At 39.9% G+C, this 18,791-nt stretch overlaps 1 protein-coding gene across 1 annotated transcript in view; it reads left to right on the plus strand.

Moving 5' to 3' along the window:
* The window catches only part of CEMIP2 (cell migration inducing hyaluronidase 2), a 51,874-nt gene extending 42,126 nt beyond the window's left edge, over positions 1-9,748 (plus strand). Inside the window, exons 18-24 of the mRNA XM_069776190.1 lie at positions 646-854; positions 1,378-1,563; positions 3,613-3,832; positions 4,438-4,536; positions 5,708-5,856; positions 6,602-6,708; positions 7,466-9,748. Of these exons, the coding sequence (XP_069632291.1) occupies positions 646-854; positions 1,378-1,563; positions 3,613-3,832; positions 4,438-4,536; positions 5,708-5,856; positions 6,602-6,708; positions 7,466-7,662 (1,167 nt within the window). The 3' untranslated portion in view covers positions 7,663-9,748. The remainder of the gene's footprint in view (positions 1-645; positions 855-1,377; positions 1,564-3,612; positions 3,833-4,437; positions 4,537-5,707; positions 5,857-6,601; positions 6,709-7,465) is intronic.
* Positions 9,749-18,791: the final 9,043 nt, after the last annotated feature.

Genomic DNA, 18,791 nt, shown 5'->3' on the forward strand with positions numbered 1-18,791 from the left:
AGGGCAGGGGGAGTGTAAGAACTACAAAGTTACCTATCTTTGGTTTTAAAAATTCTTTGACATTTTAAAAAATAGTTCTATGCATATTGCCAGTTGTGTATATTGTGTTCCCTTCAGTACACACACTGGGAGTACAGTATTAGGTGCTGCAAGGTAAAACCAAATGTGTATGCATGCCAGGAGTTCCATGGTGCAGCCCTACCTGCTAGAACATTTTTGTGTTGGAGATGTTTTCTTCCACTGGAGTGCTCTCTGTCTTTTTTTTCACAGAGTGGGTTTTAAGAGGTGCATTTTGGGTTTTTTTCAGTGGAGATGTTAAATACCAGCTCCTGAATACAAGTCTCATACAGATCTGATTCCCATTCTGGTTCCTATTCAAAATGAGTTTGGCCAAGTACCATAGCTGATTCTATATATTTTTTTTCCCTCCCTCCCCTTTTTTTTTGTCTGTAAAACGGGCAAAATCTACAATAAGTTTCTCAAATAGGGCTGCTCTTCAGGAGATATTTGTGTATTGCTTAACTCAGAACATCAAGTTGCAGTGTTTTCGCTAATAATGTACTGATTATTCTTCACTATTTCATTTCCTTTTGTACAGTGTCCAAATCTTTCCTCTTTCTTTTCGTCCTCCTTAATATCATACAGGTTTATGTCCAGACCTGGAATGGACAGAATCTTTCTATGACTATTGTGCGAGATGAGTACCCAGCCAGTCCCATGGTTCTTCGAGGTATTAATCAGAGAGCTGTCTTTCAACAATACCAGCCAGTAGTGATGCTCCAAAAGGGCTACACAATACATTGGAATGGAAAAGCTCCAAATGTCACCTACCTTTATCTCATTAACTTCAACAAGTATGTTTACTTTCTTTGATGTCATTGATCCATAAGGCAATACTGAAGTAATGTCCTGCAGAATTGGCATGCATGAGAGTTTGCAACCATCAGTAAGACGAGATCTTGGGTTGTTTTTTTTTCATAATTACAAATAATAAAGTAGGAAAAACAAGAGATTAAGCAATAGACCGTCCACCTAAAGTAAGCTTGTGTCCAGTAGCATCTTTAAGGAAAATTCTTCAGAGAAGAAAATTTGCAAGTAGTGAAGTTGAGCAGAATTGGAGTTGAGTAGTTCAGCATACTTGATTTTGTTGTCAGATAAACTTAGTAAATGTCTAAAGTATAAAATCAAACATATCCTGAGAGTATCAAAGTTACTATAACATTTAATGAAACACTTTGTGAAGGGAAGAAAGATCTTCTGGTTGAGGGTTTGGGAGCTTTTTGTGTTCCTGTTACTTGTTTTTTGAGTGATCTGTTTGCTGTGTATTGTCATCTAAACTGTTCCTACAGCAAATCATACACTTTATTTTTTTTTCAGGAATGACTGGATTCGTGTTGGTCTTTGCTATCAACCAAATACAGATTTTGCTATAGTACTGGAAACCTTTCAAAGGCGGTCATCTGCTCTGTCCAGCAAGGTAGAGCGCTACGTGCCTGTATCTTCAATGACGGAGCTCGAAAAGAATCGATCAGACAAAAAGTTCTACTTTGACAACAGTACCGGGTAACTCCTTGTAACTTGACCCTACTGGAAGATGTTGTTTAATCTTAAAATGTCCAGTTCGATAGTGTTAAAAGCAACTGATAGACTCCTCCATAAGAGGAGATCTGTTGTGAAGGAGCCCAAAGCCTATTTGAAAGAATACTTTGTGTGACTTTGAATCTCCAAAATACAGTGGTTGTCACTGAAATACTTTTCCAAGAGCATCACAGTTGCCACAGATATTTCCTATCCCATGCCTGGGGAAAATGTGGTACAGAATCATAGAATTGTTTAGGTTGGAAAAAGCCTTTAAGATCATCAAGTCCAACCGTCAACCCAACACCACCATGCCCACTAAACTGTGTCCTGAAGTGCCTTGTCTACGCATTTTTTGAACACCTCCAGGGATGGTGACACCACTACTTCCCTGGACAGCCTGTTCCAAGCCTGACAACCCTTTCAGTAAAGAAATTTTTCCTAATATCCAATCTAAACCTCCCCTGGTGCAACCTGAGGCCATTTCGTCTCATCCTATCACTAGTTACTTGATAGAAGAGACCAGTACCCATGTTACTACAGCCTCCTTTCAGGTAGCTGTAGAGAGCAATAAGGTCTCCCCTCAGCTTCTTTTTCTCCAGACTAAACAGCCCCAGCTCCCTCAGCTGCTCCTCGTAAGACTTGTGCTCCAGGCCCCTCACCAGCTTCGTTGCCCCTCTCTGGACACGCTCCAGCACCTCAATGTCTTTCCTGTAGCGAGGGGCCCAAAACTGAACACAGTACTTGAGGTGCGGCCTCACCAGTGCCGAGTACAGGGGAACAATCACCTCCCCGCTCCTGCTGGCCACACTATTTCTGATGCAGGCCAGGATGCCGTTGGCCTTCTTGGCCACCTGGGCACTCTGGTGGCTCATGTTCAGCCGGCTGTTGACAAATATGACCAGGTCTTTTTCTGCCGGGCAGCTTTCCAGCCACTCTTCCCCAAGCTTGTAGTGTTGCATGGGGTTGTTGTGACCCAAGTGCAGGACACTTGGCCTTGTTGATCCTCATACAACTGGCCTTGGCCCATCGATCCAGCCTGTCCAGATCCCTCTGTAGAGCCTTCCTACCCTCGAGCAGATCAACCCTCCCTCCCAACTTGGTGTCATCTGCAAACTTGCAGGAAGTAACCTCTAAGTCCTCAAATAAAATTTAAACTGAAATTTAACTGAAATGTTAAACTGAAAATCCTATAAATTTCCAAGAAGTTGTCTGTTCCAAGAACATTTTAAGAATGTATTTCTGAAAATCCTAATCTGTTTTCAGCCTTCTTGAAAGTACTTAAAAGACCTAGTCTGTCTTTCTTTCAAAAGTACTTCTGACAGAGGCCACTGAGATCCTTCTGAGAGGTTTAGGATGCGGTCAACTTTGAGTAAAACAAGTCCTACATACATCACTTGTGTGTACTGCAAACGTTGATCTTTAATTTATAGTTTTTTCTCTTACTTATGTTGTTCCCTTATCAGCTACTTTGTAATAATGTCTGCAGGTGAATGTAGCTTTTGAAAAGACATTTATGTTTCGTTTAAGAGCTACAGTGATAACAATCAAATATATAACAGAAGAATTACCAATCTCTGTGTGCTGTGAACATTAATGACCACTACCCCCTAAACTGCATTTCCAGGCATTTGCAGCAGTGCAATTGCAGTGCCCCGTGCTGGTGGCTGAAGCTGAATATCAGTTACTGCTGGGTACCCACAAAGATCTGTGATCAAAGAAAACATTTATGCTCTGCAGTTTGGTTTTTGTTTCCTGCAAGCCGCTGATTTGAGGAGTGGCTCTTCTTTTCAAAGCATATGCATTCATAATGATGTCGCCTTTAATTGTTGGGAATTTCAGATATGCCAGTAGATACTTCCTAACTCTAGTAAACTCTAAATATTTTGAAAAAGTTTGAACAGTGGTGCAGAAGTGAATACTGTAGTTTCTCTGCTTCTGAAAATCATGAAATACAGCTGTTTTTAAGGTTTAATATAAATATCTATCTTTCCAGCAATTGATCTAGATTCTTTTCCCCCCCCTTTTGTGTAGATTACTGTTTTTATTTCTTCAAGCCAAATATAATAGGGATGGTCACAGTTATTGCTCATCTCAGGGATGTGAAAGGATCAAGATTGTGACCAAAGATTCAGCAAAAGGCATCAGTAACTGCATGGCAAAAGCTTACCCAAAGTACTACCAAGGACCAACCGTCATAAAGCAGATGCCAGTAAAAACTACTGTACCATGTACGAAATGCGGCACAACTCAGGTAAAATAAAATAAGCAAAAACTTTCATGAACTGTATACTCGAGGTTGCTGTCTGCTAGCTTTCAGGCAGAATTTCAGTCTTTCTGTCCAGAATGCTGCACCTACCAGTTTGCGATGGTCACATTGTTAATCTCCTGTATGCTAGAAGGCAGGGAGTCCCTTGTAGCACAAAGGTTTCCGTTTTTGTTCTTTGAAAAATACTGCTTCTCCTCTCATGAGTGCTACAGAAAAGGAACATAGCTAGATCTGATGTCTTCTGCTACAGTATTGTCTGTACTCCATGTAGGATCACTTTGCTGCAGAGATCTATATGCTATTGGCCAAACTTCTCTCTTCTTTTTTGGGTCTTTGCTTATTAGCATGAACTTGAAATTGCATTATCCATTTTAGCTATACAAGCTGAGAAAAATTCTGAAAGCAAGGAATAAAATAAAAGGAATATACTTCATGATATTTATTAACATTGCTAGTACCATAAATAATGCCACTGACAAATGGATGCATTTGCTTTGGAGCACGGGTGATCTCTTGTAAATTGTCTGGCATGATAAGAGTGTTTAAGGTGCATGGATATGTGTATTTAACATGTTTCATTTGATATCCAGATGGTATTCACCAGTGATCCTCACAAAAACTACCTCCTTGTGCAGATTAATTCAACTGGTAAAAAAGAGTTAAGCAGAGGTCAGCAAGCATTTATTTCTGTAAGTATTCTTTAGGGTTTTCTTCTGTCTTTCTCTTTAGCAGTTTGTATTACACCAGTTATACAACTCTACACAATGCTGACTTCACTTTTCTTTACTTGAATGAAAAGTGTTGGTTTATAGTTTAAAAACCAAACAGTCAAAAAGCTGATGTTTTAACCACAGAAAATGAAGCTTCAAAGCTCCATTTTGTTTTCAAATCCCTCCCTTCTGGAGAGAAAATTGTACTAGTAAGGGATAGTGTGAAATCTTCAGATCTGGATGGATATACATTTACTGATGGCTGCTTTTGGAAAAAAAAAAAATACAAACCAAGAAAAACCCCAACCAAACAACCTGTTAGTTAAATCCATGTTGTTGAAACTGGTTTTTTGCTAACAGATTGGTGAGTTAATGGGATGAGTTATTCAAGCCATTAAGCTTTGCTAAACTCCTTCAAAATAGCAATTACTTAAGAATCCATAGAGATTTCTATATTTGTTCTGATGCAGGCCTGATAAGCCTAGTGATGTGATACTGTATAAAAAAGTAGTTTACTTCAACTTTTCCGTTCGGATGCTGAAGGAGACTTGCACATGCTGCTGAAATAGTGTTTGCAGACAACCTCATACCACAAAGCTTAAAGTTTGTATGTGGCTTACATTCTGCAATGTCAGTGTGTTAGCTTGGTTGAAATAATAAAACTGTTGAGTTATTTGAACAAATGGTACAAGAGCAGTGTAACCTAGCAGTTGCAAACTTCTATGGGAATGTGTGTGCCATATCAAAAGCAGTAAGAGTGCTCTGCAGGAAGAAACTGGGCTGGAACTGGGCTGCTGCAGAGACAGATTAACTGTGCTATTGCCAGAAAGTGCAGGTGGTTCAGTGTCTATGTTTTAGCTTCCCAAAGCAGGAGCAATGAGGTAGTAAGTCACCTGAAATGTATGATCTCCCTGTAGAAGCCAGGGACTGGAGGCTCCCATGCAATCTCAGAAGTCCCACTGAACGCCTCCCCTCAAGGCAGAAAATAAAAAGATGCTAGGGAGAAGCAAGTATTTGTAAGGAAATTAGTACACCACTGTGTCTAAACTAGGTGAAGATTAACACTGAGTGGAGTAGAATTGCTGTTGAATTCATACTAACTTTAAGAAAGAAAGAAAAAGTTCTTTTCTCTTTCTCTACTCCCATTTAGGTCAACGACACTATGTTTTCCTTCAAGGATAATGGTATACTTATTGTTGTAGTTGATGCCTGCATCGGCACAGTGTTGGGAAAACGATTATTTTCTGGAGCAGACATTAAGCATTTAGATGGGTATTTAACATCTGGAATTCCACAAAGGTACGTGTAATGACCATTTATTTCCAGTATGTCATGTGAGCTGTAGCTCTGCTCTCTAACAAGGATTTAAATGGTACCTATACACGAGCACTGAAAGTGAGCAAAACATATATCTATGTTGAGGGGAAAGGAGAAACATAGGAGCATTTTAACAGACAATTTAGCCTTATTTGAGAAAACAAAGCAACTCAAATTTTGAACACTTAAAATTTTCCAGTTGCCTGTCTTTCACCTCAGAAAGATTCTTTTTTTTTTAACTAAACTTCATGTAATAACACTTTGCTTAAAACAAGAATAACTTTTTGTTTAATAAGGTCACTTAAGGACACCAACGAGAACTATGTGACAAGGTACCATACTGTTCTTCCCCCTATCTGGGGAGAATTGCTTATCATTAAAGAAAGATTAAAAGTTGCTATTAGAAAAATCAGCATTCTAATATTATAATTTTGGATCAATATCTAAACTTGTTTTTTGATACAAAATATTAAACTATATTTAAATAACACTTTCCAATGATTTTGAAGTTAAATTTAAAAAAATTTAAAAGAAAAATTCTAGGTGGATGCTTTTCCAGGTACTGCTTTCAGAGAGGGTTAACTGCTTCCATGTCATGAAATGACATGGCAAGAGTACTCTTAAGCAAGTGGACTGTGAGGCCAACTAGCTGAAAAAGCATGTAGCAGAATATTAAGAAAACTTTGTGTTTATAACAGCTGCTGTCTCTGTACCATTTCTGCTGCAGGTCTATTGTTCTACTGAGCACAAGTGGTGATGTAGCAATTCCTAATAATTTATCAGAAGCCTTAATGTCCCTGGGGACAGCCAAACCGCCTTATCTTCAGAGCAACGGTTGGTGGAATTTTTGCACATTTCTTTGACACCGCCTTGGTCTGTGTGTTTATGTTGGCATGATTTTCTCACGGGGTGTGTGAAAAGGATGCAGCTGGCGGAGGATGGTTGCCAGTTTGCATTGGTGTGGGCTGCTGCGTTTCAGCCCTTGCTGGGGGGGTGGGGGGTGGGCAGCCCTTCAGCAGATGGGGCAGAAGACCCTTCCTGTTGCCCCAAAGGGCATTGTGTGAAGCTTTTTGCAAGCAGAGAAGTGACTAGCAGTTCTTTGTGCTTGTGGATTACAGAAAAAAAGCCCCGGGCTTTTTTCCCAAAGCCTGTATTTTGTGCCTTACCCAACGAATCTATTTTTAAACAATGTCCTGTGTAAGGCTACTATTTCTTGTTCTAACCAAATTTGAAGATAGAGATGAGAAGCTGTCAGTATTTTGAGGGATGATCACTTTATAGTCCACATGGGGTAGCTCTAGTCCGTTCAGGGCCTTGGCACGAGTTCTGTCTGAGAAAGCAGGTTTTGTAACTGTTCCGATAGCTGTGTTCTCAAATTAAGATTTTAGAGTATTTAATACCTAATATTGAAAAAAGAAATTGCAAATCAGTATTTCTTTGCGAGGCGTGTGTGAAGCTGAGAGTGGATTAATGTCCTGAATAATCTGGGGGGAGAATTTCAGAGAGGTGTGCCATTCCCTTCCCAACCAGTCCTGTGTTGTGCTTGGACGGGCTTGGCTGGTTCGGTAACACTGAGCTGTTTTTGTCACAGGAAGCCTGGCCTTTCTGGGCTTCAGAGGAAACTTTAAGCCATCCTGGATTAAGCTGTTTACTGGTCCTGCTGGGCATGGGCTTGTTCAGATAGAAAAGTATATCCCTTTACAACTGGAAGAGTATGGCTGTGCCAGAGCAATCAAAAGCCGACGGAAAGACCTCGAGCTTCTGAAGAAGGCTACACAATCTCATTAAAGACTAAGATGTACATAAAAGCTGGGGCAAAAAAAATGTGAACTAACTTATTTTTTAATTTATGGCATTTTAAACTATATTGTTATCCAAGTAAATCATGTTATTGTCTGACAGATGTTTGCCAGCATTGACCGCTTGAATGCCAATCTGTGCACCTTCTAGTTGTACAAAATATTAAAGAATTTATTAGTATTTGTATAAACAGGTTTCAGAGATTTTTCAGATGTTGGTATTTACTGTAAACAAGTTCCTTCTGTTTAATACTCCTTTTGTATGTAAGAGGGTGTTCATAAAAGCCTTAAATTTTTGGTAGCAGGTGTTGGAGTGCATCTTGGATTACTTGAAAGATTAACATTAAAGTCTCCATAAACAGCTTGAATTGGTCATAACTTATGCATTTTCCCTCAGCTGTTAGGTGTTTTCCTGAGGGTTTATTTAGCAGTCAGCTCAGTTACATTCTCAATCTGCTTTCTAATGTGTTAAAAACCAGTTTCCCTACACATGCAGCAGACTCAAGCGATTTTAACTGCAGTAAAATTTTTGCTTTGCTGTATGAAAGGTGGAGAGAGGGGATTCAAAGAACCAGCCCGGGGCTGGGTAAGGATTGTGTACCATCTAACAGCGTTTAACAAGGCTACGTGTACCAGCATGGCATACAGAGCAGAAAATTACCACCGTTCTTTGGCGTCACTGTTTACTATTCACCCCTAAATATACAGGTGTCTGTAAGAGTTACTTCAGTTAACAGTCTGGGTGTTGAGGCTGCAGTCTTGTGTACAGCTTGACTTCAGCTTTTTCTTTTAAAGCTTTTAGCCAGAAAGGCAAAGGCAAAGCTGAGATAGTTATTTTCAATCTGTAATGAAACTAGGCTTCTACTGTTGCAGTGATTTTTTTTTTTTTTTTTTTTGTTTTGTTTTCTTAAGGCTATCCCAGCTTTAAGTGAATGGAAAGTGCTCTCAGTTCATTCAGGCATGTTATACCTTTTACCTTAACTTTGATTCTTTTAATATACTCATGTTGCTAGTTCCTATTGATTTTATGTTGGGTCTGTTTGATTTCTTTTGGTTTTGTTGTAAGTATTTTTTGCACACTTTCTGCAGATAGTGTGAAAATAATTTAGAAGAACTGAGGCACACCAGCCCTTTTTCAGGATCCTAGTCTTTGAAATTAAATTTCAGAGACTGTAAAGATGCATTTCATAATAGGGAACAATAGGTGCCATACAACTAAAATGTAAACATAGTTCTAATAAAACTGACATAGTTTCTTCTTCTTGTATATGTTCTCATTCATTCTAGCTGGTATAATATGTCTATCATTCAGAGATGCATTGTGCTTTGAATTCAAAATGGAGTGGCTGTTGGAAATGAACTATATGCCTGTCTTCTCCAAAGAAGTTGAAAAACTGTGGGGATTTTTTTTTGTGCTTTAAAGGAGAGGCGGCACAGTAGCAGACCTATTATTCTGTTCAAATAAATATGCTACCTCAGTGCTACAATTAAACTGCCTGGTCTAGTGTAGTTTCCTAAGTGGGAGGGGAAAGGAGCACAACACAAGAGATGAAGTTAACAAATAGATAACTGTTGTTAATTTTATTGTAAAACCAAGCCAAATGGATGATTGTGTATTTTGCAGTTGTTTTGATGCACAGTTCTCTTATAATGTTAAAAAAAAAGGCATTTTGTTAGGGGGAGATGTGGTAAATCTTTAAGACTAGCTATGATGTTTGGTGTTACTAATGCAGGGCAATGTGATTTAAATGCTCTGAGTGCAGTAGTGATAGTGTTTGGGGATTAAAATGGTTTTAAGACTTCCTCTGTTCTGTGGGTCATGCTCAGCAGAGAAATACTGATGAGGTAGTGACCTACAGGCTTGTGAAGTTGGCCATTATTTATGAGGTTCTGCTGTTCTAAGCCATCTTGTAAAAATTGTACTTGGAAGTGTAAAGGGTATTCTGATGTGGGGCTTACTGATGGACAATTGGATGTGAAGTTGAAGTGTTGTCTTTTGTGTAAATTTGAACACTTGATAAATAGCATAAATAAATTTTTACATCTGACAAGGCAATAAAATCTTGGGTCTCTTCTGTTCTTGTATCGAGTAATTTTGTAATGTGTGTTATGTGAATACTAGAAACTATTTTATTTCAAACACCAATAGACTTGTGAAGTTTATGGAGCGTATCCTACCCTCCATTCAGAGACAAGTTAGGAATGGAGACACTAACGGTGACTGAAGTTATGGGCCCGTCTCCAACGTCTGTCATCTTAAAGTCTATCTGAGCTGCTGAGTGTAGAGTCATTTCAGCTTGGTGGGGGCCAGTGCAGTGTTGTTACCTACTCAGGGGCATCTTACCCATGTCTATAACTACTTGGTGGGGGAGTAAAGAAGATAGAGCCAGGCTATTCTCAATAGCGCCCAGTGGCACAGGGCAAGAGGCAGTGGGCACACATTGAAATGCAGGCAATTCCACATAAAGAGAAGAAAAACTTGGGTCAGGCAGTGGAACTGATTGCCAGAGAGGCTGCGCAGTCGTCTTCTGTGGAGGAGCATCTGTAGCTGGCCCTGTTTTGAGACACGTCGTGTCCTGGGGCCATCTCCAGAGGTGGCTGCCAGCCTGGGTGCCACTGTGGTTGTGTGCAGTTAACATTACCAACGTGTCTAGCCTCTCTTTTCCAAGCACTCCAGCTGCTGCAGCCTGCAAGGTCTGAGCCCATGCACTTTTCACCTCATGCCTGAAACGCAGTGAGATCTTAAAAATGAGGCATCTCTACCACAAACCTAGTCCAAAGGGCATTGTAATTGCCTCTTCATGGTCAGGCTTTGTGTAAAAATAGATTGATTTCCATTCCTTGCTCAAATGGTACCATTCTGCAGTAAAAAATTTAAAAACTCACCAGGCTAGAGAAAGGAAGGCAAGTTGAAAACTTTAATGTAATATGTTAGAGCTTTTTAAGGCACATCTGGGCTCATGTTCTTATTCCACAGGTTGTTTTTGCATTTTATTTTTTAATTGTTATAATGTTTTAAAAACAACAACAAAGAAAACAACAAAAGAATAAATCAACTACTTGGAGCAGGGATCAGATTAAGTGTACTATGAATAAGGCACTCTCTCTGGCCAAAGGCACTACTGCAAATCCACTATATGGGGGGCTGGAGACCCATCTCTAAAGACCTGGGATGATGGCAAAGACATGCTTTAGGAAAAGATAGACTTAATTCTGCATATTGTGGGACTGCAGTGACAGCTGAGGCCCTGGATAACTTCTGACCCAGGACATTAAACTAAGTTTTACGGTTCAGGGCAAGTCCTGTGATTTCCTCTGCTTTCCCTCAACTCCTTTTAACATTATGTAGGAAGGATGTACATCTGAGGATAGTTGCTAAGCTCTGACTGAAAAGCCCAGTCCACCAGGTTTGATGACAGCTGTATCATATGGTGCAGTGGTCAATGAAGGTCAAAAGGGTATGTCACAGCTATATTTGTTTAAGAGGATCCTGGTGTCATCCTAGTGTCCAAACATCTATGAAGTGCAAAGAAAAGCAGTAACTTCTGAACTTTGAAATTGCGTTTATGTGAGCTTTTCCCAGCAATTACTTTTGCACACTAGCACTTATGGGAAGGTTCTGTCCCTCCTAGAGTTCACAAGCATATTTTTTTCTAATGCCTTCTTTTTTTCCCCATGTCTTGTGCTAGTTAAAATTCTAAAATCATACTCAGTTTTGAAGTATATAAGGCCACCTTTGGCTTGAGGGAATTTGTGAGCTTTTTAATTATATGGCCTGGGAGTACTAAAATTTTGCATATTAAATTGTATTAACAATTGTAACTTGCTAAAAAGAAAAAGGCTTCTCTGGCCATTGACTTGGATGACTGGGAATGATGGGATTGGCAAGTTATAGAAGTCCACCGCTCCTTTTTCGTGTGATGAAACTGAAAAATAAAGAGATTTTGGATACAATAGGAGCAATTTGGGGAGAGAGAATTCTGGGGATCTCCTGAGATCAGCCTAGCCTTTTCTGATATGTCATCTTGTGCCTGCTCGTGTGTCCTTTCCTTAACCCATACTGAATAAATTCAGAGAGATTTGTGCTTTTCTTGAAAGGTTTGTGGTTTTCATGTTTGGTGCAGTAGTGAGAAATTGTCTTGGTTAGATCACAGAGAAATTTCAAAGTAATCAGTCTCTATAAACTTTATCCTTAAAGGCCAACTTTTTCACTTTTCTGATTTCTATTGTATTTAAAAATACAAAGCAGACTTAATTGCCATGCCTGGGAGGCAAATTCTTTGTTACATCTTTGTCGAAGTTGAATGGGATGACAGCTGAATATCCTGATTTATAATTTTTTTTCTGAGGAAATGTTCTTAGAATATGCAATGGCCTGTCTTAATACATAATTTATTCTAAACGGAACATAAAGTGGTATTTTAAGATTATTTTAGTGTGTGCAAGTTTATAAGTAGTAATGCTGTACTAGAACTGCTATAGACAATTATAAACACAACTGTCTTTCCTGTGAAGCATTTCCAGTGACATTTTCAGTGGATACACAAGGATCAGTTCAGGGTATGTTTTGTGTAATTGGTAGCTTTTAGGGATGGGTCTTAGATGATGACGTGTCTTTTTAGTATCTATGAGGTTCTTCAGCAGAAGATGGTTTACTCCATCTGCAGGGTGTGAACTATGATCTAATAGTTTTCTTCCATCTCTGGTGCAAATGACTGGCACATGTTCTCAGTAATAACAGACAACACCACAGTTATCTGTGGTCTCATTTCTATTTCTGAGAAATGATTGTATGATGAGCGTCACTCAGTAGCATATATCACACATTCCTGCTTTTCAATATTTTTATGGCAGCATGTTCTGGGTTAAATTTTTCTTTTTAATATTCCTGTATTGATAAAAGATTTTTCTGTCCTTCACAAAAGTATTAGAAGATATGAGTATGTATACTCACATGAATCATAGCAGCATGCACATTTGCCATTGGGTTCCTTCTGCTAGCTAGCAGGCAAATGTGAAATAAGAGTTCATGTCAGGCTTTAATAGTTGGACATGGAAGAAAACAAATGAAGGTTCAAGAAAAATTTGTTAGCTGTCTCTTTTCCCTATAAGCCATATACACCTTTCTCTTTTTGCTTTGTAGGGACAGGGTTCTCCTCACCACTTCCCTTTCAGTCTGTAAGGGCTGTGATGCTGCTCTGGTTAAGTATTTTGTTGCCATAGAATTTTCCATTTCTGATATTCCCAATGTTTTGCTGCCTGTGGATTTTTCTGAGTAATTGTCCAACCTTCTTCTCCATTAACTCTATTTCCAAAGCATCTCAGGGAGTGGGTTGGACCCACCCTTTTAGTTTACCCAGGCTGACTTGAGTTTCAAAATGTAATCTGTTTTAACAAAGCCATTAGCCAAAATACACTTTTTCTGTTAACTTCTCTTGTCCCATGACTCACATTGTAGCAACATGTTCAAGATCAGTTAGATGCATGGAAATACCTTTTGCAAATAAGCATCAGGTGTGAGGACACTGCCCGTGTCAAACTGAAGGGATTAATAGCACAGAACTTGTGTGAAAATGTTGATCTCCACTGCCTATTTTTGTGTGCAGTGTTTCTTGCTGAGCATTAAACAGGCCCTTTGTAATCTGGGAGTCAGGGTGGGTTTGAATTCTTCTATAGCTGTCTTGTTGAATGAGCCAGATTAAATGCTTTATGCTCCAGAGTATAGATTAGAATGAGTACCAATGTGAAACTTAGAATTGTTGATATCCACTCTTTATAGGAATAATTGGCTGGTTTTTTTCATGTGATACTTCAGTTTCATTACTTTCACACTTAAGTCATTGTGCACTCTTCCCTCCCCCTTCCCCCCCCGCCCCAGGCAGTCCTACACAAACTCCATGACATCATTGTTAATAGTGACATACAAGCCAGTTTCTAAAATGAAGCTAATAAATTAAGTTCACACTAATAAGCATATACCTAGCAGTTACTGATTATACAAGATGTAAATCAGGGCCGTAAGTGAACTGCTGTTCCTAGATTTATATGTGTTTAAGATATGAGTGTGTAAATAACTGTATTAATATATTTCCCAAAGTATATCCTAAAATTACAAAAATATTTTTGTGTGTGAACAGTTCCCCCCTTTGCCTGTGAAAGCTTGGTGTTCAGGATCTATGAAAGGGTAAATAACATTTCAAATTGCCAGGAATCTGTACTGAAGTTGTTAAGGAAGGTTGTTGCTGGAGGGCCCCAGGACACAAAGTCTCAACACAGAGCTTAACAGGGAAGCAAATGCTCTGTTAGGAGCACAGTGTGTTGTAAGTTTGAGTCAAAGTCACATTTTCCCTCTCACAGGTGGCTATACATACACTAAAACCAATATGTGAACCTATATCTATAGTTAATCAAATTCTGATACGGCACTTAAAAAACTCAAAGACTCTATGTCTTGCTTGTAAACGTTAAGAATTCTCAGAAATGTTACACAAAAGTAATAAAGTTGAACAGAGACATGCCATTTGTTAGAATATAACGGTGATGTAAAAGTACAAAGGAAGTTGACATTTCTTATTAAGCAGAGACACAACAATATAGATGCAGGCAAATCCTTGATTTCTAAAGATAGTCATTACCATTGACATCTTTGTAGTTTTTTGAAGTTATCATCCCATAAATGGTTAACCTGTGAATAATCAGCTAGCTACATGAGCTTAAGGTCATAGGAACAATAAGTGTGGGTTTTTGTTCATGAGAATTGTTGCAGAAGTAATGTGGCAATTTCTACCTAAAGAGAGTGTTTAATTCGGCTTTTCATTTTGTAGTCTGTTAACTCTTGCTTTAACTTCTTGCAAACTAAGTTTGTATATTGGATCTGTAAAGCTCCTCCTTACACAACTAATTAACCCAACTACATGCAGAGGAGCCATCAGTGAGATTTTTTGAGACAAAAAAAACCCCAACAAAACTCTTTCCCAATGTAACAGTGGGTAGGGAGGAGTGTGAGGTTTTTGTGTGTTCACCAACTCTTGTGCAGATTTGTCTGCATCTTCCCTAGCATTGATACCTTTGCAGCAGCATGGCTTATTTTTCATGTGAGACAGATAAGGTGCATGGATACAATTGTACCTCTGTTTTTTGGAAGATGGGAAGCCAATTATACTGGTATCAAGAAAATGCAGTCCATATGTACATATGTAATGCATTAACAATGGGGTACGCAGATCTCCAGGGCTGGTTTTGAAATCCAAGGCAGTAATTATATATATAAACAGTTTAATTTCCAGCCAAGCAGCCAAAGCTCATCCAGAAAGCTTCTTTCATTAGGTGTGTAGAGACTGTCCCAGAGAAAATGTGGAGGGATCACACATCACCCAGAAAGAGAGTTGATTCATCATGCAAGAGGATGAGTTTAGGAAAGAAACATCTGTACGTGCTGGTATGATTTTTCTTTTTCAGATAAAGTTTGTCACAAACAGGAATGGGTTCCTGTGCAGGAAACGGCTCTTCTGTAGAAGTGGACAGGGAACAGAGTGTATTAGGCCAAGGCAGTGGCAGAGCAAACAAAACAAGTACAGCAGCTACTGATTTCCTTCCTCTGTCATGCCACAGCGTAATTCATTGCAGAGCTGTAGAGAAGCAATTACTCCAGCTTTCAACGCAGTTGTCACCTCTGATTCAGATAGAGAGTAATGCATGCTCTCATCCTAAGAGATACTTAGATCAAAAGGTACTAGCTATGGAAAAACAAATGCAGGCAGCTGAATATATTTGCTATCAGAATAAATTTCCCTGAGATATTGCCAGAAAAAGGGAAGTTCTCCTATAAAGGAAGTTGTTCAAGAAAACATTAGCAGGAAGCATTTACAGTGCTTCAGCTGAAGGAAGTTACATTTTTGTACCTCCCGTTAGCTAATGCTCATGAAGCAAGAAGCGCTATGATTTTACAAGCACTGCCAACAGATGCAGAAAAAGCCCTTCCATGCATATTGTGGTCTCGCACCCAGAGTAAACATACGTAAGCTCCCACAAGAGAAGCAGAGGTGTCACACCAGCCTGGCCAGAGCCAGCAGCCAGTGTGAGAAAGGATGTGGCTGAGCAGCTCAGAAATAAAAGAGAATCTGTAGCCAAATATTTGAAACATTTTGGAGTGAGGCTTCTTGAAGCACAACTTTTCTTGAGCCTTTCAGGAGCATTAACTACTACAGGGGTGTGACAGACCCTGGGAAGCTTGTGCTTATTTGCAAAAGGTGTTTTTGGTGTGTCTCAGCTACAGCCTGTAATGGTGAGGTGACAGGAGCCAGGCCCAGAGAAGCAGTCACTTGCTGGGGTGTTTGCAGCTCCGGTGTGCTTGGGCCCAGAAGAGTCAGTGCCAAATGGCAGGGATCTTGTATTGCTTTACTACCTGGCACCTGTCCAGCAGATATTGCATCCTCTTAACAAGATCTCCCTGCCAGGCAAAGCAACAAAGAAAGGCTTGCCATCACATTAACTGATTAAGGTGAATAATAAAAAGGGGGTCACTTTAATTAATGGGTTAATGTGAGCCTCTAAATTGAAATCTCGATGGAGGGAATTAGAATAACCTCTGGGTGAACTTAGTTGGAGCTATCTGCCGTGCTTCACATTAAGAAACATAAAGCGTGGGCTGTTGTGAGCACAGATGAAAGAGTATCTTGGGTGGGAGCACCGGGGAAATAAAGGAAGGATTAAAAGAGACAACACAAATTACTGAAGAAGGGATTTTTCTTGCCTCTTAGCTCCCACTCCATCTTGAGCATTAAATTCCAGATGTTCCCCACTGAAAATCTCCAACAGATGTCCATCTTCAAACAAAAACCTGTGAGTAAAATCTGAGGCTGACTCTCAGCGTGACTGAGGATCGTGGTTTAATCAACCAGCAAACATTCTCAGATAGCTCTGCCATAGCTCTTTTGCCATTTTACATTGTAATTAAAAACACAACAACAAAACTTCAGAAGCTGTTACCTCGAATAAAATACAGCAACAGTGCATTGGAGACTAAGAGAAATTGAACTCAGTTGGGAGATAGGAGTCTGGTTTTCTTAGCTAGATTTTTTTTCTTTTAAACCTATGCTTCCATCAAAGTAACAGCTATTAGTCTGTGGACTTTAAAGAGCAGATCTGCATGGCAATAAAGATAGCTTCAGTCTTTCAATATCAGATTTAAAGGTACAGATGGAGACAGAGGATGGCAACTGCATTGGGGTATTTGGTGCCAGCTGATAATTTCAATAGCAGCCTGCTCCAAAAATGCTGTAGCAGACCCTGCAGAGCTGTTTATTCCTAACTTAGTGCCTACATATCTTCTTTAAACACTGTGCAGGGGCTCAGACCCCATGTATTTCCTGGCACAGCATATCAGAAGGGGCCATTTCCACCTCTGTCATCTGAGTCCTTTCTTCCTTGCCTGTTCCAGAGTTCTTCCCCCCTGATCAGTTTTTCTCCAGATGTCAAATGTCTGAAGCTCATTAGTCAACATTAGTTCAGCCTTAAACATCCATTAGATGTTCTTCTCTCTCCTGTTCTTAGTCATCGTGGTTTTCCACACCCATTAAGAAAAAAGGCAGTCAGCAAAATGATATTTATTATTAACCCTTCCTCTTCCAATGGAAGGGCGAGGTTAAATGCTAACTCAGTATAGATACAATCTAGAGAACATTGATAAAAATCAAGTTTTTGGACTTTCTACTGCCTATTTTGAAAGACTGCCACCAGTTTACCATTTCCTTCCTCTATCTATGTAAGGGAAAGACATTTCCAGTAGCGTTTATCTCTGCATCAGTAATGTCAGCAATGCTTTCTGAGTTTTTTGTCTTGAGCCATGCTGCACAGTTTACCTAGCGGAGCAACAAAGCTGGAATCAAAATGGTTCCCAACTACATTACTGTGAAGGGAAAGCCTAAGGTCCCAAATAGCATTTCAAAACTGTTTTTATCACTTATATGTTGAATAGGAATTATGTTATTCTTATGCCAGTTTTTTGGTTTGTTTTTTTTGACATTGTTTATTTTTTCATTTAGGGCTTTATATTTCAGCAGAGGGCACTGTGACCTTACTTCGAACTCAATCTGTTAATTGGGCCACTTGAGCATGGGAAAAAATTATACCATTTTTCCTCAGCATCAGTCCTTAAATCACAGAATTATATATGCAGGATTTACTTACTTTCCATTTTAATCACTGCCTCATGATTGTGGCTAAAAGACTGGAAGTAAATAAGAAAAACCACTTCATGGAATTAATATATTTTTAAAAAAAGTCTCCTTACTTTTCTATAAGGGACAATTAGCTGAATAAAGGCTTGGACTTTTTTCCTCTAGGGTGACACAGTTTCCCACACTACAACCCCAGCTGTAGGCATTTTAACAAAGACTTTACAGCAGCTGCTATACCAGAGGATAACAAAAAAAAACCCTCAAAACTCCCAGGTGTCACTGGTGTGTACAAGTCACTGAAGCACAACCTGCTGTTCTGTGCATTACCACCCACAAAGGGCAAAAGCACCAAACCCACCTCCACTGCGATTAAACCTGGGGGAGGCTGGGACAGACTGTAAGATTGACATCCCTGCTTTCCTCTGGGAGCTGAGCCTCAGCCAGCCACTGGCCTCCTCTTGGGCTCAGCTCTTGCATTTTGGCACCAGCACATTGGCTTCTGAGGCTTGTTTTGAATCTCAACCTCTGCGTAGGTAGGCACCAGGAATTCACTGAAATGAGGAAGAAGTGAGGAAAGAAGAAGGAGGAAGAGGGTCTCTGCCTCCTGCCTCCCCACCAGGCTGGGGTGTCCAGTGTTAACGCCGGCTTGCTCTGCTGTGGAGCATTTCGTGATGAGCATCTCCCAGCTACGACGGGACGTGCAGTTAGGAGCAGCAGAGGTGGCGCGAGGTGGTGCCCTGTGGTGGCGTGAGGCCGCCAGCAGTGCCTGCTGCCAGTCAGCAGTGTGCCCTTCCTTGAACCAGAGGTATACCAACCACCGCCTCTCTGGTGCTGTGGGGCTGGCTGCGGGGTTGTCCCCACTTTGTCAAATGGGGTGAGCTGAACAACTACTGTGTGAATAGGAAGCAAAGGTGTTGCTGCCAGTTGCACTTTTACTGAT

Source organism: Haliaeetus albicilla, chromosome Z (assembly GCF_947461875.1).
Source record: "Haliaeetus albicilla chromosome Z, bHalAlb1.1, whole genome shotgun sequence".
In the NCBI taxonomy this organism is placed as follows: Eukaryota; Metazoa; Chordata; class Aves; order Accipitriformes; family Accipitridae; genus Haliaeetus; species Haliaeetus albicilla.